Source organism: Aquila chrysaetos, chromosome 11, assembly GCF_900496995.4.
Source record: "Aquila chrysaetos chrysaetos chromosome 11, bAquChr1.4, whole genome shotgun sequence".
NCBI lineage: Eukaryota > Metazoa > Chordata > Aves > Accipitriformes > Accipitridae > Aquila > Aquila chrysaetos.
Window position 1 is genome coordinate 21,251,791 of NC_044014.1, and position 17,474 is coordinate 21,269,264.

Sequence of the window (17,474 nt, forward strand, 5' to 3'; positions counted from 1 at the left end):
CCTTTTTTCTTCTTTGTTGTGGAGGCTGTAGCATGCCCTTGTTGCATGTCATTTACCTTGTCTAAAAATAACCTATTCACAGTTTCACAGGGAAGCCAGGCATGCCACCTTCACAGTTGGGTATTATACTGATCAATGAACCTAAGAGGTGGTAGTTTTGGGGTGGGTTTTTTTGGTTGTTTTTTTTAAAGTTAGAGGGGGGACACTTTTCCTAGGAAAAGCCTAATTTTTAAAATCACCTTTTCCAAATATTCTAGTGATCAGAATTTCCTATCTAGATATACTCCCTCCTCTGTATTAACACCACTACTCTGTCTTGCAATTAGGAACCATGATGGGGAGGACAGCAAGCAATGTGCTTTCTGCACTCATTTCAAATCAAAAAAACATGAACCTTGTTCTTTTGACCTCCTTAGAGAAAAGCTCTGAGTCTTGCATTAGAGCTTTGTGCACAGATAAATTTAAGGTCTAATCTCCAGATTCTTCCTCATATGAAATGTTGGGTTTTGTAAAATCTTGTACAGTATGAAAAACTTTTATTCCCCTACCCCACTGTCAGTGACAAACTTTACAGAAAATACCCTAAAATGGATGGTGAGGAAGGACTACGACCTCATTCCTACCTCATGTCCAAGGATGTTCCTCTGTACTGGATATCCGTATAGGGAAACACAGTATCAAGATGAAAACAGAGGTTAAAAGATTATTGTGGAATTACATATTTGAATTCAGCCTAACTGAGGAGTTAGTTAATAAATCTCCTCAGCCATTCAGTCTGCTGCCCAAAAGTAAGCATTGTTTTGTAAGACTTGAGCATATTTTCTCAAGATACAAATAGAGGAGGCTCCAGCTTTCAAGGAGTCTCTGCTCTTAAACTCAACTTTAATGAAATGGCAATTAGTAACCTCCTTTAAAACTTCCTCTTAGAATTAAGATATTTTAGTTCTAAGTGAAACAACTTACATTTATTATAGCTATCAATCAGTATTTATCCAGCCACTTAAAAAACCTCTTCTGTTTTTTTTTTTCTCCCTCTCTCTCCCCTTTGATTTTAAGAATTGAAGAAACAAGTGCAGACCTGAGGAAACAAGTGGTTAGGTTAGAAGAAGAACTGGACCAAGAACGAAAGAAATACACGATGCTGGAGATCAAGCTGAGGAATTCTGAACGTGCTCGTGAAGATGCTGAGAAAAGAAATCACCTCCTGCAGAAGGAAATGGAAGATTTTTTTTCAACATTAGGTTGTTTAACTGTTGGGAGTCGAGGTGCTAAAGTCGCCAAGTAGAACAAGCTAATGTACAGCACAGAAAATTCTATTTCTGGCAAAACCAGTGAAACTGCACATTGTTCTGGTATACTCATGTATCATGAGTGATTATAGTCTTGGTGACACTTGCTCCGTTGTCTTTACATGTGCTGTAGTATTTGGGCCAGCTGGGAAAGACTGCTAAACATAATGCTTGAAAGTTTAGATGTCAGATTGTCAAGAAAGAGTGAGCACCCTTTTTATCCACAAATCAAAAGATACTAGTCTCCATAGCTTTACTGCTGCCATCTTCAGACTTACTGCACCATCCTTTTGCTGGCTCAAGGACAGTGGAAGGTCCTGCAAGGTGGGTGGGATGGCCAGAACCAATGGACAGGCTGAGCCTGGAGCTGAGGGCCTCCCACGCTTGCGCTTGGGAAGATGGGAATTCCAGTATGGCACCACATTCCATGTGCTTTAGCATATGGATTCAATGAGGTGTTTTTTCTCCCCACTTGTATATAAAGTTTGTTCAGACTTCTCATTCCATAAAGTGGCATTATTTTATGAAGATAACGTGAAAACAAAGTCTACAAACAAGGTGAAGATGCCAAAATCTTGACAATTCACTAAAAATGTCCCTTACCAACCAAGCAGTTCCAGTGTTTCACAAAAATGCAACTTACTAAACTGTATGTGATTAATAATCAGATTGGCCACACAAACTCCATGGAACTTTAAATATGCACATTTTGCCCTAGGTATCTGGGGGTTTTTGAGCCAAGAATAGAGCAGTATTAGCTGCAAGAAAAAAAATCTCATGAGTTGATATGTACTGATCAGGCATCAAGGTAGGAGAAGAAAGATTCTTATCATCAAAACACATCCAACTGCAGAGGGTTTTTTATCTATAAAACTTTAATAGCAAAACCTATGGTAAGAGAAATTAGTGCAATTGGGGGGGGGGGGGGGAAGAGCTGTAGATAAAGGGGGAAGGGTGGGGATCTAACTTTAACCTTCCTGGGACAATTTACACTTAGCTGCCTTGTAACATTTCTCATAACAAGTTGATTTTTTTTGTTGTTAGTTCAGAGGGAGATGAGGGGACAGGAGAAGTATATTGTAAACAACACAGCAGCCTAAGTTAATTACTTCTACTAAAGAAAAATCGTTAGAAGGAAGTTGTAATTTCCAGTAACTAGCTGCCAGGCCTGACTTCCCCTTCAAGGGACTTCTTTGAGAAGTCCTGTGTTACATTTGTAGTGCCCTGAGCCATGCAGAGCCTGCACACAGAAAATTGTTTCACCAGATTCAGCCTCAACTCCACTTGCCAGCCCAGCACTCACTCCTTCTTGGCACATACCTTTGACAGCTGAGGCGTCTCAGAGGAGAAAAGACTTTTAACGGAAAAGTGCCACGACAACATGAACTGGCTAAAGGGAAAGTATAGACTGTAGTGAAGGTGCTTGCTTTATTTAAGTATTTGCAGAAAAATGACCCGAATCTGTCTTTTCTTACTAGAGAAGAATATAACTGATTATCTGGAAATAACCTTAGAATGGGCTTTTAAACATACCAGCAGATGGTACACCTTTCAGTATTGACCTTCTCATCATCTTGCAGATATCCAAGTATTTCAATTTCAACATCTAGAAGTTAACTTGTTTCTACCTCACTGTAATGCTTCTCCTTCCTATAGAAACGTAAACCACTTAAAGTGAGCAAAAAGAACCCTTTTAACCTAATCCTTTCCTGGTTAAGACAAGTCAAGCAAGGTGGTAAAGCAAGCCATGTGGATAGGTTAATTCAGTTAATTTCAAAAAATTTTCCCTTCTTTCCAGCATATCCAGCTGTGCTGGATTCCTGACTGCCCCTGGCATGGGGCAGTGTGGCAGGTACCAGAGTGTTCAGCAGGAGCAGCCTGCCACCTGCAGGCAGCAGCAGCACCCTTGCCTTTTTTCCATGCCCCTGCCTTGTATTATTACTGATAGTTACAAGTGAGCCTGCAAGGAATATGATGGGCCTTTAAACAGCGGCATTAAGATGCATAATGTGAGCAGCAACTGTTGTAACAATGATTTTGAGCTGGAACAGCACAGCAGGGTAGGTACCATTAAGTACCATGCTAGTTATCACAAAATAAACCTTAATATTATGGAGTGGCCTGAACTGGGTTGTAATACTCTGCAATTAAGACATCAGGACTGGTAAAAAGGAAGTTTCTACTGAGGCGTTCAATCCAAGTAGTAGGAGCAACCAGGTTACTTTAATGCCCTCTTTTATTCCTACCCCCAACATGGGTACCTTTCACTATACCCATCCTGACAGCCCACATCCCTTAGACTATTTATGTGGGTTTGTATCAAGTGCAGACTACTCCCTTTAGTTCTGGCACACTACAAACTTACTTAGGAACTGAGCTCGGTGATTGGGAGCCTAAAAAACAAATACGCAAGATGACAAGCACTAAACAGGACTGCTGGCTAACTCTCAGTGAAATCAAACACAGCTAGAATTCTAGATCTTCTGTAAGTATTTAAAAATTAGGTACCGCTACATGTATAGCGGAACTGGGGAACAAACCCACCTATCCCAAATCTTCAGCTCCAGGATAGGATCACCTGTCAGCTATGTAGAACTACATAATCTTAATGGGGCATCCAGGTTAAAATTAATTCTTCTTTTCAGTATTACAAATGAAACTGTATCCATGCAAACCGATTAATGGAACTAACCATTTCCCAGTAGACTGTTGTGCTCCAGCAACATCAATTTTCTTGTTCGTGAGGAATAAATTCCAGGGTCCTTCTGAAGATGATCTGCTGCAGTAAATAAAGCCTGCAAGAAGCTGCAAACTACCCAGTTCATGCTAAAATGCACCACAGTAGGATGTTAACTCTAAAGTACAGCAACAGGAGCATAATGTTCATTTCCCATCATAGGCAATTATGCAAGAAATGGGAACACACTTGTGCTATTGTACACAACTTCATCAAACATTATACCTTTGAGGAAGATGAAACACTCTTTCCCAGCTTTAACTCCTGTTTCTGTGCTCCCTTTCCCACCCCTTCATTTGCCAACTTCATGGATCTAAGAGAGCACTCCTTGTTTTACAGACCTTTTGCTTATTACAGACCCCAGTTTAAAGTGCCAGCTTTCTTAGCAAGCATTTACAAGATACAGGTTTGTTAGTATTAATAAGACATGACAAAAGGCTCCTAGAATCAGTTAGATACATTTTTACCACAGCTTTACCTGTCCAATCTTCCCAGCCTGGAACATCGCTTCCAGTATTACGCAGGCAAAAAAGTGCAGAAAATTTTCAGTGAAAGAAACCCAACACAACCATATGCTTAAAAAAAACCAAACCAAAGCCAAACAAACAGCATTACAGAATAACAAAAGCTTCTGTATGTCTCCATGGCATTTGTAATATGAAAAGGAAAATTACAGCAGCACTATGGAGTGTTTCAGTTCTGGGCCTAAGTCACCCACAGACAAATCCCTGGCAGCTAAGACTGTCTCAGGGCTTGCTCTATAATAATGTATTACTAGCAATCAGCTGCACTTCATGCTAACCTACACAAAGAAGGAAGGGCCACAGTCCTAGAAGAACACCTCACAAATTGCTGGTCCAGAGAAACAAAGTAGGCCACACCGTACTGCCCACAGTCACAGCACCCTTCCCTTAAAAACGTACACGAAGACAACATAACGGCACACAAACACAACTCAAGGGCATCTTGAGTCTGTTTAAAGAAACGCTAAGACCCTGCTGGAAATGAAGGCAATGAAATGCATTATGTTAGGATTTAGCCACACGGTAGAGGTGCCTGCGCAGGAAGTGGTCCTGGCACCCAAGTTACCTCTCCAGTAAGAGCTCTTCAGAAGTCAGATCCTTCAGGCTTCTCAGTTTTGAGAAGGATTTTCCTGAGTGCGCAGGGACCGGGCCCTCCTTTCATACACTAGATGGCCCATGGCTTACCTCCTGCAACGCAGGGTCTCGGCAGCTGTATTTCCAGGAAGGAGGGCAGCTAGAATTGGCAGCAAGGAAGTATGAATGGATTCCCAGCGGTCGCAAAAACACTTGATATTAACAGTCTGTGGCACATCCAAAGCCCATGGGAATGGAGAAATGGAAGAAACAGGTCACATTGCCCACAAGTGAGCTCACACACAAGACAGGACTTTAAGTATCATTAAAAACAAATGAATTCTCAGGAAGGACTGATGCTAGTAAGACTCCACCTGCAGCCTTATTAAGAAATCCATGAAATCCATATGAAATCCATTCTGGCCTAGCAATGAAGAAACACTAAATGCATTGTGGTCAAACTTTTTTTTTTTCTTTTTTATTTAAAATATCATTATAACCAATTGACATACTAGATAACAATGTATACATTCCAGTGGTGCACATGTAATGACCTATGGCATGAATGAGTAAAAAAACCACAATGTTCTCAGTAATGCCCCACCAACAGCTTATTTGGAGGGAATAAAGGAAAAGCAGGAAAAGGTATCAAATGTGGGGAAGGAAAAAAACCTACCGTTTTCCCCAGTATTTTTAATGGTGTATCTTCCCCTTCATATTTCTTGGGACAAAATAAAATTAAGAATATACTTCAAAAGGGGCAGAAGGAATGATCACAATAATTAGGGTTTTTTTTCTCAACTTTAGTAATAAAAGTTAAAGAACTCTCAAAAATAGACTAGATATTGGGCCTACAAAAGTAATTCATCTGTATGCAAAGCTTACCAAGAATTATTCCTTTTGTAAAATGTAAAGGATGAGCTGACATTACTAGTAAGCTATTTTTACCTACAAAACCAGACTACAATAATAAAATCACCGATTTACAGCTAACACAATATTCTAGATGTACATTATTGTACACAAGCTATATATTACACATGAACATCTTACGTGAAATATATAAGAAACATACTTACTGATACTGTCTCAACATTGGCCAATAGGTTTATTTTTCTAAAGGAAGTGTATTTTTCTATTCACATTCAGTGTAGTTCCAATAGCAAGGGTTAGCTTTGCTTACTTAAGAAACGTAGAAAGTTTGTGTGAGGTAGTTCAAGAAAACCTAGCTTAAATTTTTAACTGCAGAAGTAGAAACATAATGTGATCTGATTCATAACATGTTTCTGTAATGCAGAGATAGCTGAAGAAGAGGAGAAGGGAGTGAAAGAGATCACTTAAAATACCACTTTTATCCAGTGTCCTTAACTAAGATTAAATTAAATGATTTGAACATTTGGGTAGGCAGTAGAGTGTCATCACATTTCTTCATTAAAACCCTTTTTCTAATCCTACTGAAAAATGCAGACAGCTATCCTTCAACTCCAGTCCTCAAACTAAATATGTAAGAACCGAAACATTGATAGGAACATAAAATATAACAGCAGGGACAAACTGCTGTCAACAGCAAATAAAAACATATCTAGAAACAGTAATTCACTTCCTTTAGCTACTTGAAACAGTGAGACCAAGTGTAAGATGAACCATCTTCTCCCCTTTACCCCATGATCTTAAGTGAGAAACATTTAATAACGTCACACGCTTTGGATCATTGGCTGGGTAGGAACTATCCTCCGGTACCAGCTTTTTGATCGTTTTTCTTTATGCAATGTTGAGATGAATGCCATATATGTTAATGCAGGGCATTATACTCATGCAAATGCCTGTCAAGGTGCTTAATTTTTGCTCTCTAACGAAATAGCCTGTGTTCAGAGAAGCAATCTTCCATAAAACAAACCCACATCAGTAACACTCCACTTGCTTGGACCCGGAGGCAGCAGAGGGTGCTATTGCCACAGCCGCCACAAATCCAGCTCACCCTATCCTCCCCTAAATTCATGCCCCTGTGCTGGCGGGGCAGGCTCACCAATTGATGCTGATGTATCTTTGTATCTAGCTGGAATTCGTATCTGGAAAGATACTACTGCATATAGCATAGCAAAGTTCTTCAAAACTAAAAACCCAAGCCACACAGCACCTACATAGGGAAAAGTGCCATGTCTGGTCAGCTTAGCAGAATGAACGCAATAGAGGTGATCTGGTCAGTCAGGCCGGTCTAAGTTGTCCAATGGATGGGTATTGCTCTGGCAGTCCAGCTTCTCTCACACACACACTAACACACAAACCCCTCAATTCTGACCCCATTGTCTTGCGTCAACAAAAGACTTCATAGAGCAGCACACAGTAACAGTACTAATTTCCCCCCCAATTCTATTCCAAAGTCTTGAAGAACCTACTTCTACAAAAGAAGAGGAACTATTCTATCCTTGATGCCTGCCACATCTCTGACCACAGAAGGTAGAAATTAATCTCGTTATTATTGCCCAACTTTTAACCTCACCTGACAAGAAATCAGACAGCTCCCTGTAATTCAATCCCTACCAACTCTGAATGGATTGGAACGGCCCTAGAATAGGAAAGTTGCATGCACTTTAGTGAAGCCTGTTGTCATGAGAAGATTTTGGAATCATAGATGAAAATAAAGCTTAATAATACTTTAAGGATAAAATTGTACAGTGTATTAGATAGCATATGATCTAACAACATAACAATAGACAAAGACAGCTGAAGTCTAGCTACCCATTTGTTTGCTTATCTATGGCAGTGTACAACTATCTCTGAAATATTTTTATATTTCAACAAATAAAAAGGGAAGTTAAGACTAGGATGTTGTGATAATTTGGTTACTGAATCTGATTTTCTTGTCTTTGAAATTTGCCATCACTTTAATTTGCCTAAAATGCAAGCAACTGGGGGGGGGGGGAAGCACTACTGCTATGAAGATGGTGCCAAAAGTGAACTCTAGGTTCCCACAGGCAAAACTCTGACCTTAATGAAATAATGCCTGTAAGCATAGCTCACTCACACTGCAATGGGTGGCAGTGGACAGTCCTGCCCATTCATTAACCCTACCTTAAAAGAAGAAAAGCTCAATTCTCCTTAGAGCTATGAACTCAGTGAAGTTACTATTGATAGCACACTGTGGTAAAAGCCTAGTAACTGTTTCACTCAATATTCATTTTGAAAGCAATTTTTCTTTAGGACACTGGAAAGTGATAGCAAAAATGATTTCAAAGTTTCAAAATATTTCAATCACCACTGCAATCCAGGGGGGTCCAAAATAAATTTAAATAGGAATTATATTTACCAAATTCTGTTCTTAACAGCACTTACAGGCATCAGAAGTTGATTTTGTCAGTCTTAACTTCATTACACTTGGTTGACCAGACTATCATTTGACCCTATATAACAATGGAGTACTGTTGTATGACCAAAAATTTTGGCTTAATTCACAGCTTAAACTTTGATAAAAAATTACAAAATAGACTGTTCTGTTGGTCTCTGTTCAACTTGAGCAGATTTTCTATGTTCCGGTGCTAGATGAATCCAAACATGCCCTGCCTATTCTGAGGTAATATACAATTTGGCAGGACCCTGTAAAAAGAATTGCCTTAACAAATGTGGTTTAGAAAGGCAATATTGAAATATTAGATACAAGTGAGGAAAGCAAAATTACACGCACACAACACTTACCAGCAGTCTAGCCAGGCCAGGAAAACAACTGCAGTTATCAATTTAGTCATCTTTGAGACATTACCATTCCTTGTAACCCTGTATGTTTTTTAAAAAGACATGTTAGATATTGAAAGCATTACTATCACTTCTATTTTTCTGAAACTTACTACAAAGACAAATTTTCCTCTTTCAATTAGAACTTCAAAAAGATACCTATTTAACCCAACAAGCAGAAGGAACCACACTGAAGAGTATCAGTCATTCCTGGATGACCTCTGTAGCCAGTTATATTATTTGCTTATGCTCTGTGCCTGGCAAGACTTCTGTATTTTCAAAGGCTCATTTTTGTGAGCATTACTAATTTAAATTCCTCTTCACATTCTAATTCACTACACAAAATATGCATCTACACAAGGCAATCAATTATACAGCCTAGCTTCACTAAAAATCTGCATTTTCCAAAGGAATAAATTGTGAATGATTGTTTAACTCATACATAAACTTAAGTCAGTTATACATAAATCATTCTGTAAATATAAAATGTAAACAGTTAAAATACTTCTGTGAGGAGCAGCACCATTTTACATGACTATTTAGTAACTGTTCTATATATTTCAATATATCTTTTGTTTAAAAAGCGTATTGAAACCTGGAGCTTCAGTGCTGAAAACTACTGAATATTTATGACTTAAAATGAAGCATTATTAAGATTTCTGCTACACTGGTCTCATGGTGAAATGAAAGAGATAAATATTAATTTATACAGCACTACTTCTCCCTCCTTTGGATGGCATATATTGCTCACTTAATGCATTAGCTACAGAAATCCTGAGGTTCTCCTACCACTTAATGGTTTTTAGCAATCAGTTACTTTTGCTGGAGAAAGAATAGCTGAAGTTTTGCCCCTACTGCATTCACGTCATTCCCTCTTCTACCCCAAAATCACTCACCTTAGTAGACAAAACTAGTAAGAAACAAAACTCCCACAAATCACATATTACATGGAAGTATAGCTACAGCATATTCGTTTTCCCTCTTGGCAGTCTAGACATCCCGGATACACTTCGTTTTGTGTGTACAAAAACAGGCTACAAGCTAGAAGTAAACAGTTTATTTGCATTGCAATGTATTATTCATGAAGTATCCTCGTGTTTTATGGTGATCACAAGATTTGGCATGCCACGAGTCTGCAGAAAACATCACATTACTTTGTTAGGCTAGATATTTCTGCAGCTTTGAAGATATGCTTTGCTTTCTTAAGTTCATAAAACCATTCAGATGAGGTTACTTTGCAAAGGATTGTATACTGTTTCTCTAAAAAAATTCATTAATTGTTGCTTTTGCTGAAGTATTATAGGCAAGTGGCCAAAATAAAAGAGGATTTTGTTCACTGCCAGCACCACAGTAGTATGCCCAAAACTACAGCTGGCTGCACTGAATTCTCTCCCCCTCCACCTGGACACAGACATATGACCAAGCATAAAACTTTGAAGGATATCATGAACAAAACATCTGGAATAAATTCTAATTAAAAAATTGAAAACCTATAAAATCTTAAATAATTCATTATATGGTAATGACCACAACATTAATATGTGCTTTGATAAAACAAATCTTACAAATTCAGTAAAAAAAGATCAGCAGCATAATAGTAAAGCAAATATGCAGATTTTAAAACCACAATAAAAATTATGAGGTTTAATATCTTACAGTTAATTACAGCAAAAAAAGTGGCTGCTTTTAACACAACTTACAGTTTAAAATTACAGCACTTTATGATGAATTCTACAATTATTTTTGAAAAAACACTCAAAAATACCACCGAATTTTAAAGGTGCCCTATTAATGACTAAAAGGACCTCCCTCCCACCCCCCAAAAGACCAAGTAGTCATCTACAGCAACCCAGAGGTCCAGCTGAGGTTTCTAGACTGCTGTCTGTATCAGAGGCCAATGTTGGATCTGTTGACATTGAAGACACATCGTTGACAGATGACGATGAAGATGGATGTTGAGAGCCATTGATCATTGCTGCACCTGTGCTATGAGAAACAAAACAGCAAATCAGTTGCAGATACAGTTGCACGGTTCAGTACTTGCATTAGTCTGTCTCTTCCTAGTAGTCATTACTTTCCCCTGTTTCGGCAAGTTTGAAGAGATGCGTCTTAATCCATTGTCAAAGTAAATAAAACCCGCAAGTCTTTAATGTGGGGCTTAATGAATGGTATGTCAAGAACCACAGAACTGACATGGCACGACACCTGTCAAATTACAGTAAATACCAATGGCTGAAGGTTAAAAATCACAAACAGAGATAGTACTGCATAAAGCCAGAGCCAAGATACCCTACAAAATGTTGAGACCCAAAGCTAGAATATATCTATGTATTTTGATAAAGAAAGAAGGGGCGTGTTTTTTTGCCCATCAGATCCCCACTTCAAGCTGGGAAATAGCTGGTGTCCAGCCACATCACATACATTCAATCTCAGATATGCAATGGTTTTTCAGAGTCTGGACTTCAGTGAATACTGAGCAGAATCAGCAACAGCTGCCCAACTTTTGCCATCATTTTTCAACAGTGCAAATGGAGTCCTATCAACGGTCAGTTAATGGGCACATTTTGCTCCAAAATTCAGCAACAGTTTCTGACAGCATTCTACAATTTTCCAACCTAGAAATCCTGTTTCATTACTTAATAGATGTAAAGTAGTGGTTGTAGCTTTATTTGAAACTGTACCAGCTACACATCTAACCAGATTATGGCAACAGAGTACCAGTACATACCAAGGTGTTTCTTGAGGACTGAAATGAATGAAGCATCAGTTACACAGGGACAGTAATAGAGGAATTTACCAGATTAATAAAAAAAGAGATGTCAACCCCATACATTTCATTCTAATAAGCAATATTTCAAAGAGAATTCAAGATGTTATTGGTCATTTAAGAGCCATATTTTTGAGTTAGGTTACTCCTGGATGTCTTGAACAGCTTTACTGCCTCCTGATCTACAACTCAATGTACTGTGCTTTTATTGTAACCAACCTAAAGGGGCTGGCTGTCCGCGTATAACCCCATTCTTGGTTCTCTCCTCCAAATCCATGACTTCCTTGTATATCAACTCTGAAAATGCAGAGAAGAGAAGGCAAAAAATGAATTTGTAAACCCAAGACTGGATTGATAATATATCTCCTATTAAAATGTGCATTTAAATTTCATAGTTTTATTACTTTTCAGAATTAGTTTTGAACAACAGGCTGTAGGCTACAGAACAAGTGGCAAGTGATATAAAAACGCAAAATTCTTTCCTGTTGGACCTACAATGGCCTGGCACTCTCGAGAACACACTGACATTGCTCTAAGACTCTTGTCCAGGCTACCTGGGGACCTGAGGTTAAACCGAGTCTTAATGACCACTCATTTTTTATCAATGGCTTCTTTGGTACAGATAAAACTCGATCAGCAGTCTTCAAAGGAACAGGTAGGAACAAGCCCAAACAGCACTGCCATCCCCCCAACACACATTTGCCACTAAATTTCCTCAGCAACAACATCTAAAGGTCCAGATCACCATGAAATGGAATACAATATTGGCATATAAGTAGCCACTCCAAATGAAAGCAGCAAATTAATCTTCCAGTTACAGAAGTTCCTCATCCTTTAACAGGTCAGAAGTGCTTGTAACATGAATTAATCATACACCCTGTGTACTGGCCAGAAGGCTTCTAGGCTAATGGCAGCTTATTACCCAGAAAAGACTTCAGCTGTGAATCTACAGAAGTAACAATAGAAGAAAAGGACTAAACATGTTAAATGCAACTCATAAGAGCTGACTGTCAGAATACTACTTCTTATCTGTCACTGGCAAACTAATGCAACGTACAAACAGTTTGGAAGAAAAAAAACATTTAAAAATTATAATTTCAAGGAATGTGGGAGTCTCAAAAGTAAACTCCATATTGTTTGAAATATCCTCAAGCACACCCGCTTCAAAAGGGAAGTAACTTTGCTTGGAAGGAGGATGGTAAGAGAATTTCCACAATTCTCCCTATCTCTGCCTTCACAATTAAAACTCAGTTTCTAATAGAAAGCGACTTAAAAGCGTAGTAGTACTAGATTTTACAGACTTGTGTCCATTACCAGCCAACACAATGAACTGTCAATAATGATTCATGAAACATTTCCCGTGCTTTTTTTCCTCGGGGGATAAAAAGTTTATACAGGTCTAATATCCCTTCCTAGACCTTTTCAGTACAAAGTATTAGATTGCTCAATGCACTCAATTCTTGCTTAAATCTAACATTTATAGCCTGCAGAGCAATCCAGATCTGCATTTTTTCTTAGCACTAGAACCTCTGCAATAATACCACACCTTTTAGAAGCAATTTCAAAACAAAGCACAAGCTTTACAAGTAACAAAGATATTCCCCTTATACTTTATCATTTTGCACCTCATATATGACCAGGAAATATAGATACTAAACCAGTACTGAACACTAGAGATCATGCTCTTGGAGGTACAAGTCTTATGACATACTACAGTCCGTTCCATACCTCAACCCCAGCTACTTTCTCAGGATGTCACAGCTGATAACCATCAGTATCTCCCACACCAGCTGTAACCTCACTATCTCACCCATTACTAACACTCCCTATGGCTTCTTCTTTTAAATCCTCTGCTTGATTTAGAAGAGTACAGTTACAGCTAATACCCTCTTCACTTGAAGACTAGTGCTTCTACTTCAGACTTACATTGCCATCTTTATCAACTGTAGCAGTTTGTCCAGAAGAGATACTCTCCCTGAAAATGCTGCCTTACAGTTTGCAAAAGGTGACCGAAATGAACAGGTCTTAATGAGCACCTTCGCAGGAAAATTTTTAGCGTCCCAACAATTAAGATGTTGTGAAGCAATGATCTATTTCCTTGCCATTCCAAGCAGTTTAAGTAAATACTATTAGGTTGCTCAGAAGAACCTTAATAACAGCAATCATTGGGGCCCAGCCTACTCCTAAAAGCCTTATTATACTTAAAATGCCCTTCTTACCTTTCCATTCTTCTATTGTGTGCTCCCTCTCATCTAACTGCTTATCTGGTATCTTTGGTGGAGGCTGAAAAACAAAACTAACTCATGATAAAGCAATCAAAGGGGATACAAAACCAGAATAAATGAAAAATGAAAGTAAGCATTCAATATGAACCTGATTTAACTAGATTGTATTTACATGGTCACATATTCTCTCATACTTGGACTTGGCCTACTTTCTAGATGCTGCTACATGTTTTCAAGTTCTTCTGATTAACAGATTTGCTTACATTACTGTAATAATTAAAATAGAAACTGAACAGTCTGGTAGAAGAGCTCCTAAGTGCAGCAGTCTCCTCCCCAAGCAGCCCTTTTTACCTACTTACTGTTAATTACTAAATTTTCCCTCTAGCTATTACAGATCAGCAGAATTCTAATTGCACCATTTACATCAAGCATCTTTTTCTATTCTTAGTGGGCCATCACCAACCACCTTTCTTTTAAAAAACTGACACTTCTCATAAGCTGAAACTGTCCCAAAATTAATTTTTTAAGAAAACTTTTCAATTAATCCCTATGTTCATTATTGTTAATAATTGAAAGCTCAAGATCTTGTACTCAAGATTTTGGTGAAACACTTATTTTCTAGTTCAAGAGTACTATCAATTGCTACAACTAATGAAAATATTTCTCTTGCCCAGGAGTAAATACCTCAGAATCCTATCAAGGGCAATCAAACCACACTGAAACAACTGAAGCTCGATAAATTAGAACCCCATAGAAAAGATTTCAGATACACTACTATATGTCCAGGAGATTATATGCAATTATATATGAACACACACACACAGACATATAGGTACTTCAGTTTGTGCCCCCTCCTAATACCATTAATAAACATGTCTATCGATGTCAATAAAAATGATTACGGCTCAGTTAAGCTTCTAGTGAAATATGTAGATCATGCAATAATCTTCTTTCAGCAGTTGTATCAAGCATCACAACACATTTGCTTTAGAACAGTACCTTCCTAATCAGAGACCTAGAACAAGAACTTACAGCTTCTGCTTCTGATGGATCATACCAAACATTGATGTATGGGTGCTGCAAGGCTTCATCCACAGAGATTCTTTTAGAAGCATCTATAACCAGCATTTTTGATAACAAATCCCTTGCTTGACTGGCTGCAAAAGTGAAATTTTCTATTTAGACTAGTTCCATATATAGGGCACATCATACAGTATTTCAAAGCTCATAAGGAGAGGAGAACTGGAGTAAACAAATTCCAGTTTAATATCTGTGCAATCCTCACACAATTTGGGGTTTAGGAAAGTGGTCCATTTGATGAGGGGCGGGGGGGGGGAATTGAAGAGAGTTAACACAGGTGGGAAAGGGGTTGGACATGTTTCACTATACATTTTCAGCACACAGTGCCCCTTGGTGTGACGTCCTGATGTGAAATATAACTCAGTTGGCAGTACAGCCTTGTCTGGAATAGCAGTGGGCAAACACCTACTACCCCCCTCTTACAGTTTAGGGGGGAAAAACTGTCACAAACTGTTAGCCACAGAAAATATGATAAGTCTATGACTCCACTGAGTAGGTGACACTTAGAACCAGTACGTTATTTCAGTAACTACAGGATATATATGTTTTATGAATATAAAACCTTTATTTTCACCCCTAGAGAAAGAAGATCTGCTCTGTCCACACAACTTCTATTCCACTGTCCCCCCACTCTTCTCTAAATCAAGTTGGCATCTGTGACTGAGAGGAATATATATATATTTACTTTTCTTCATAAAGGTATCCCCAGAATAGGAGCCGTTTCAGAGAAGTGAGAAAGTGGAGGTAAGCACACACCAGCACATTCATCCACTCCCATGATAGAAATACTGTAATACTGAAATCCTTAGTGGGATGATTTTATAGTGAACAAAACCAAGATACATTTCTGTTCAATATATCACAGTTTTAAAACTTTTAAAGTATACAGCACACAGAAGATAGACCTTACCTTTAAGCTTATTGTGTTCAGAGTCAGCTGGAAAAAGGACATCTGGAAAGAGTTTTTCAAAACTATATCCAGCATATTTAGGTCTGTTCTCCACATACGTTCGGACTGTAGGCTGTAATTTCTTCATAAATTCAGGGCATGGTGTTCCTAGCTGCTCTATAACTTTATTCCATTGATCAATATCTAAGGTTATGCAGCTAAGAAAAACACTGTGTCTAATTTTCAACTAGAAAGTTATGTTAAAACCACATGAAATAACCAACAGAGAGAAAACACAGAAAATTATAATAAAATATCAAGTTCATCATTAATTCGGACTACCTTCTTAGAGAAAACAGTGAAACAAAGCAAGACTTTGATGATAGCATAGTCAAGGCAACATGTATTTTACTCAAAATCATAATTAATTAGCAAAAGATATACTTCTGAGAAACAAGAGAAAATTGTAAGACTCACACAATGTATTAAATGAATTTAAATAAAGGCGTTGTTTGGGTTCTGGAGAAGAACTCACTTCCTGATCTGAACACGTATTCACAGTAGTCAAGCTACTACACATCACCAAGGCACTTGTGAGGATTACCCTGTGTAGGTGCTTTGTCCTTTGTTCTCATCTTGATCCTCAGCCCAGTCCCGGACCGGCCCAAGTTAGTGATCTCTCACTAACGACATGCAACACTGAGCACCAGTGGGCACACAAAGGATGAAATCTTAGCCCACACAGGTCAATGACAACTTTGTCAGAGACTTGAATGCAGAAGTTAAAGAGTTTCAAGGACACTTAAGGTTTACATAAGGTAAAGGGGAGATTGACCAATTCACGGCAGAATAATTTAGTACATGTTACTGAATAAAAAAAAGCAACTTTTGGCTCAGGAGTTGAAGATGGTTTGATACTAGGAGAGAGCTCAGATAAGCATATAAAAAATTTTATATCTCATTCATGTATCCTCCCCAACTTTTTTTTTCAGCTACCACCAAAGACTGGATACTGGGCTACCTAAACCTTCACTCAGATGTAGCAGGCCCCCTCTTATGTTCTTACAACTTAACAGCAGACCTTTATATAAGGATTTGCAAGCTCTACAGTGCTTTAGTACAGCCCTTGGAAAAAAAAGTATTTACATAGTATGGCACTGAGCCTAAATTGAAAAGCCATGCTATCAAACCAGATGTATAAAGCTAAGCATGGTGCAGCTCATGCAATGACAGAGCTGTGTGAAAGTAAGAATGCCCTGGATCTCCTCACTGTGCCTCAAAATCTTCACCCAATCTGCACCCCTAAATGGTACTATATCAATTATTAAACAGTTAACCTGCAGCAAAAGCAGGAAGGATTTCTGATGGCATCTAAAAAAATGGAGTGTAACTACTAGTAAAACAAATAAGATGCCAAGCTCCAATTCAATCCACTAATTTCAGCAATGATCCAGAGGTTTCAGTTCTATTTGCATGGAGCAAAGTATTGCTCACAGGACAACCCATACAGATACCGCAGAGCCATTCATGCATAGAAAGACAGAAGTGCCAGATATTTCTGAAAGCTGTTTGCAGGATCATTTCTGCATACAAAAATATAAAACTCCAGAGTGTAACTAATGAAGCCAGTTCGGGATTTTTTGTAAACATTTCCTACAAAA

General features: G+C 38.4%; 2 protein-coding genes across 12 annotated transcripts in view; one reads left to right on the forward strand and one right to left on the reverse strand.

The window, feature by feature from the left end:
• Positions 1-7,947, forward strand: part of ARHGAP22 (Rho GTPase activating protein 22) — a 163,214-nt gene extending 155,267 nt beyond the window's left edge. For all 8 annotated transcript variants that reach the window (XM_030029738.2, XM_030029737.2, XM_030029739.2 and 5 more), the window contains one exon: positions 1,057-7,947. In XM_030029738.2, the coding sequence (XP_029885598.1) occupies positions 1,057-1,285 (229 nt within the window). In that variant the 3' untranslated portion in view covers positions 1,286-7,947. The remainder of the gene's footprint in view (positions 1-1,056) is intronic.
• A 1,947-nt stretch (positions 7,948-9,894) lies between these two features.
• The window catches only part of MAPK8 (mitogen-activated protein kinase 8), a 48,741-nt gene continuing 41,161 nt past the window's right edge, over positions 9,895-17,474 (reverse strand). For 3 of the 4 annotated variants that reach the window (XM_030029746.2, XM_030029749.2, XM_030029747.2), the window contains exons 8-12: positions 15,835-16,017; positions 14,877-15,001; positions 13,839-13,902; positions 11,839-11,916; positions 9,895-10,833 (exon numbers count right to left, since the gene is read on the reverse strand). In XM_030029746.2, the coding sequence (XP_029885606.1) occupies positions 10,688-10,833; positions 11,839-11,916; positions 13,839-13,902; positions 14,877-15,001; positions 15,835-16,017 (596 nt within the window). In that variant the 3' untranslated portion in view covers positions 9,895-10,687. Of the gene's footprint in view, positions 10,839-11,838; positions 11,917-13,838; positions 13,903-14,876; positions 15,002-15,834; positions 16,018-17,474 lie in introns of all 4 variants that reach the window. The other variant, XM_030029750.2, reaches the window with a different exon arrangement.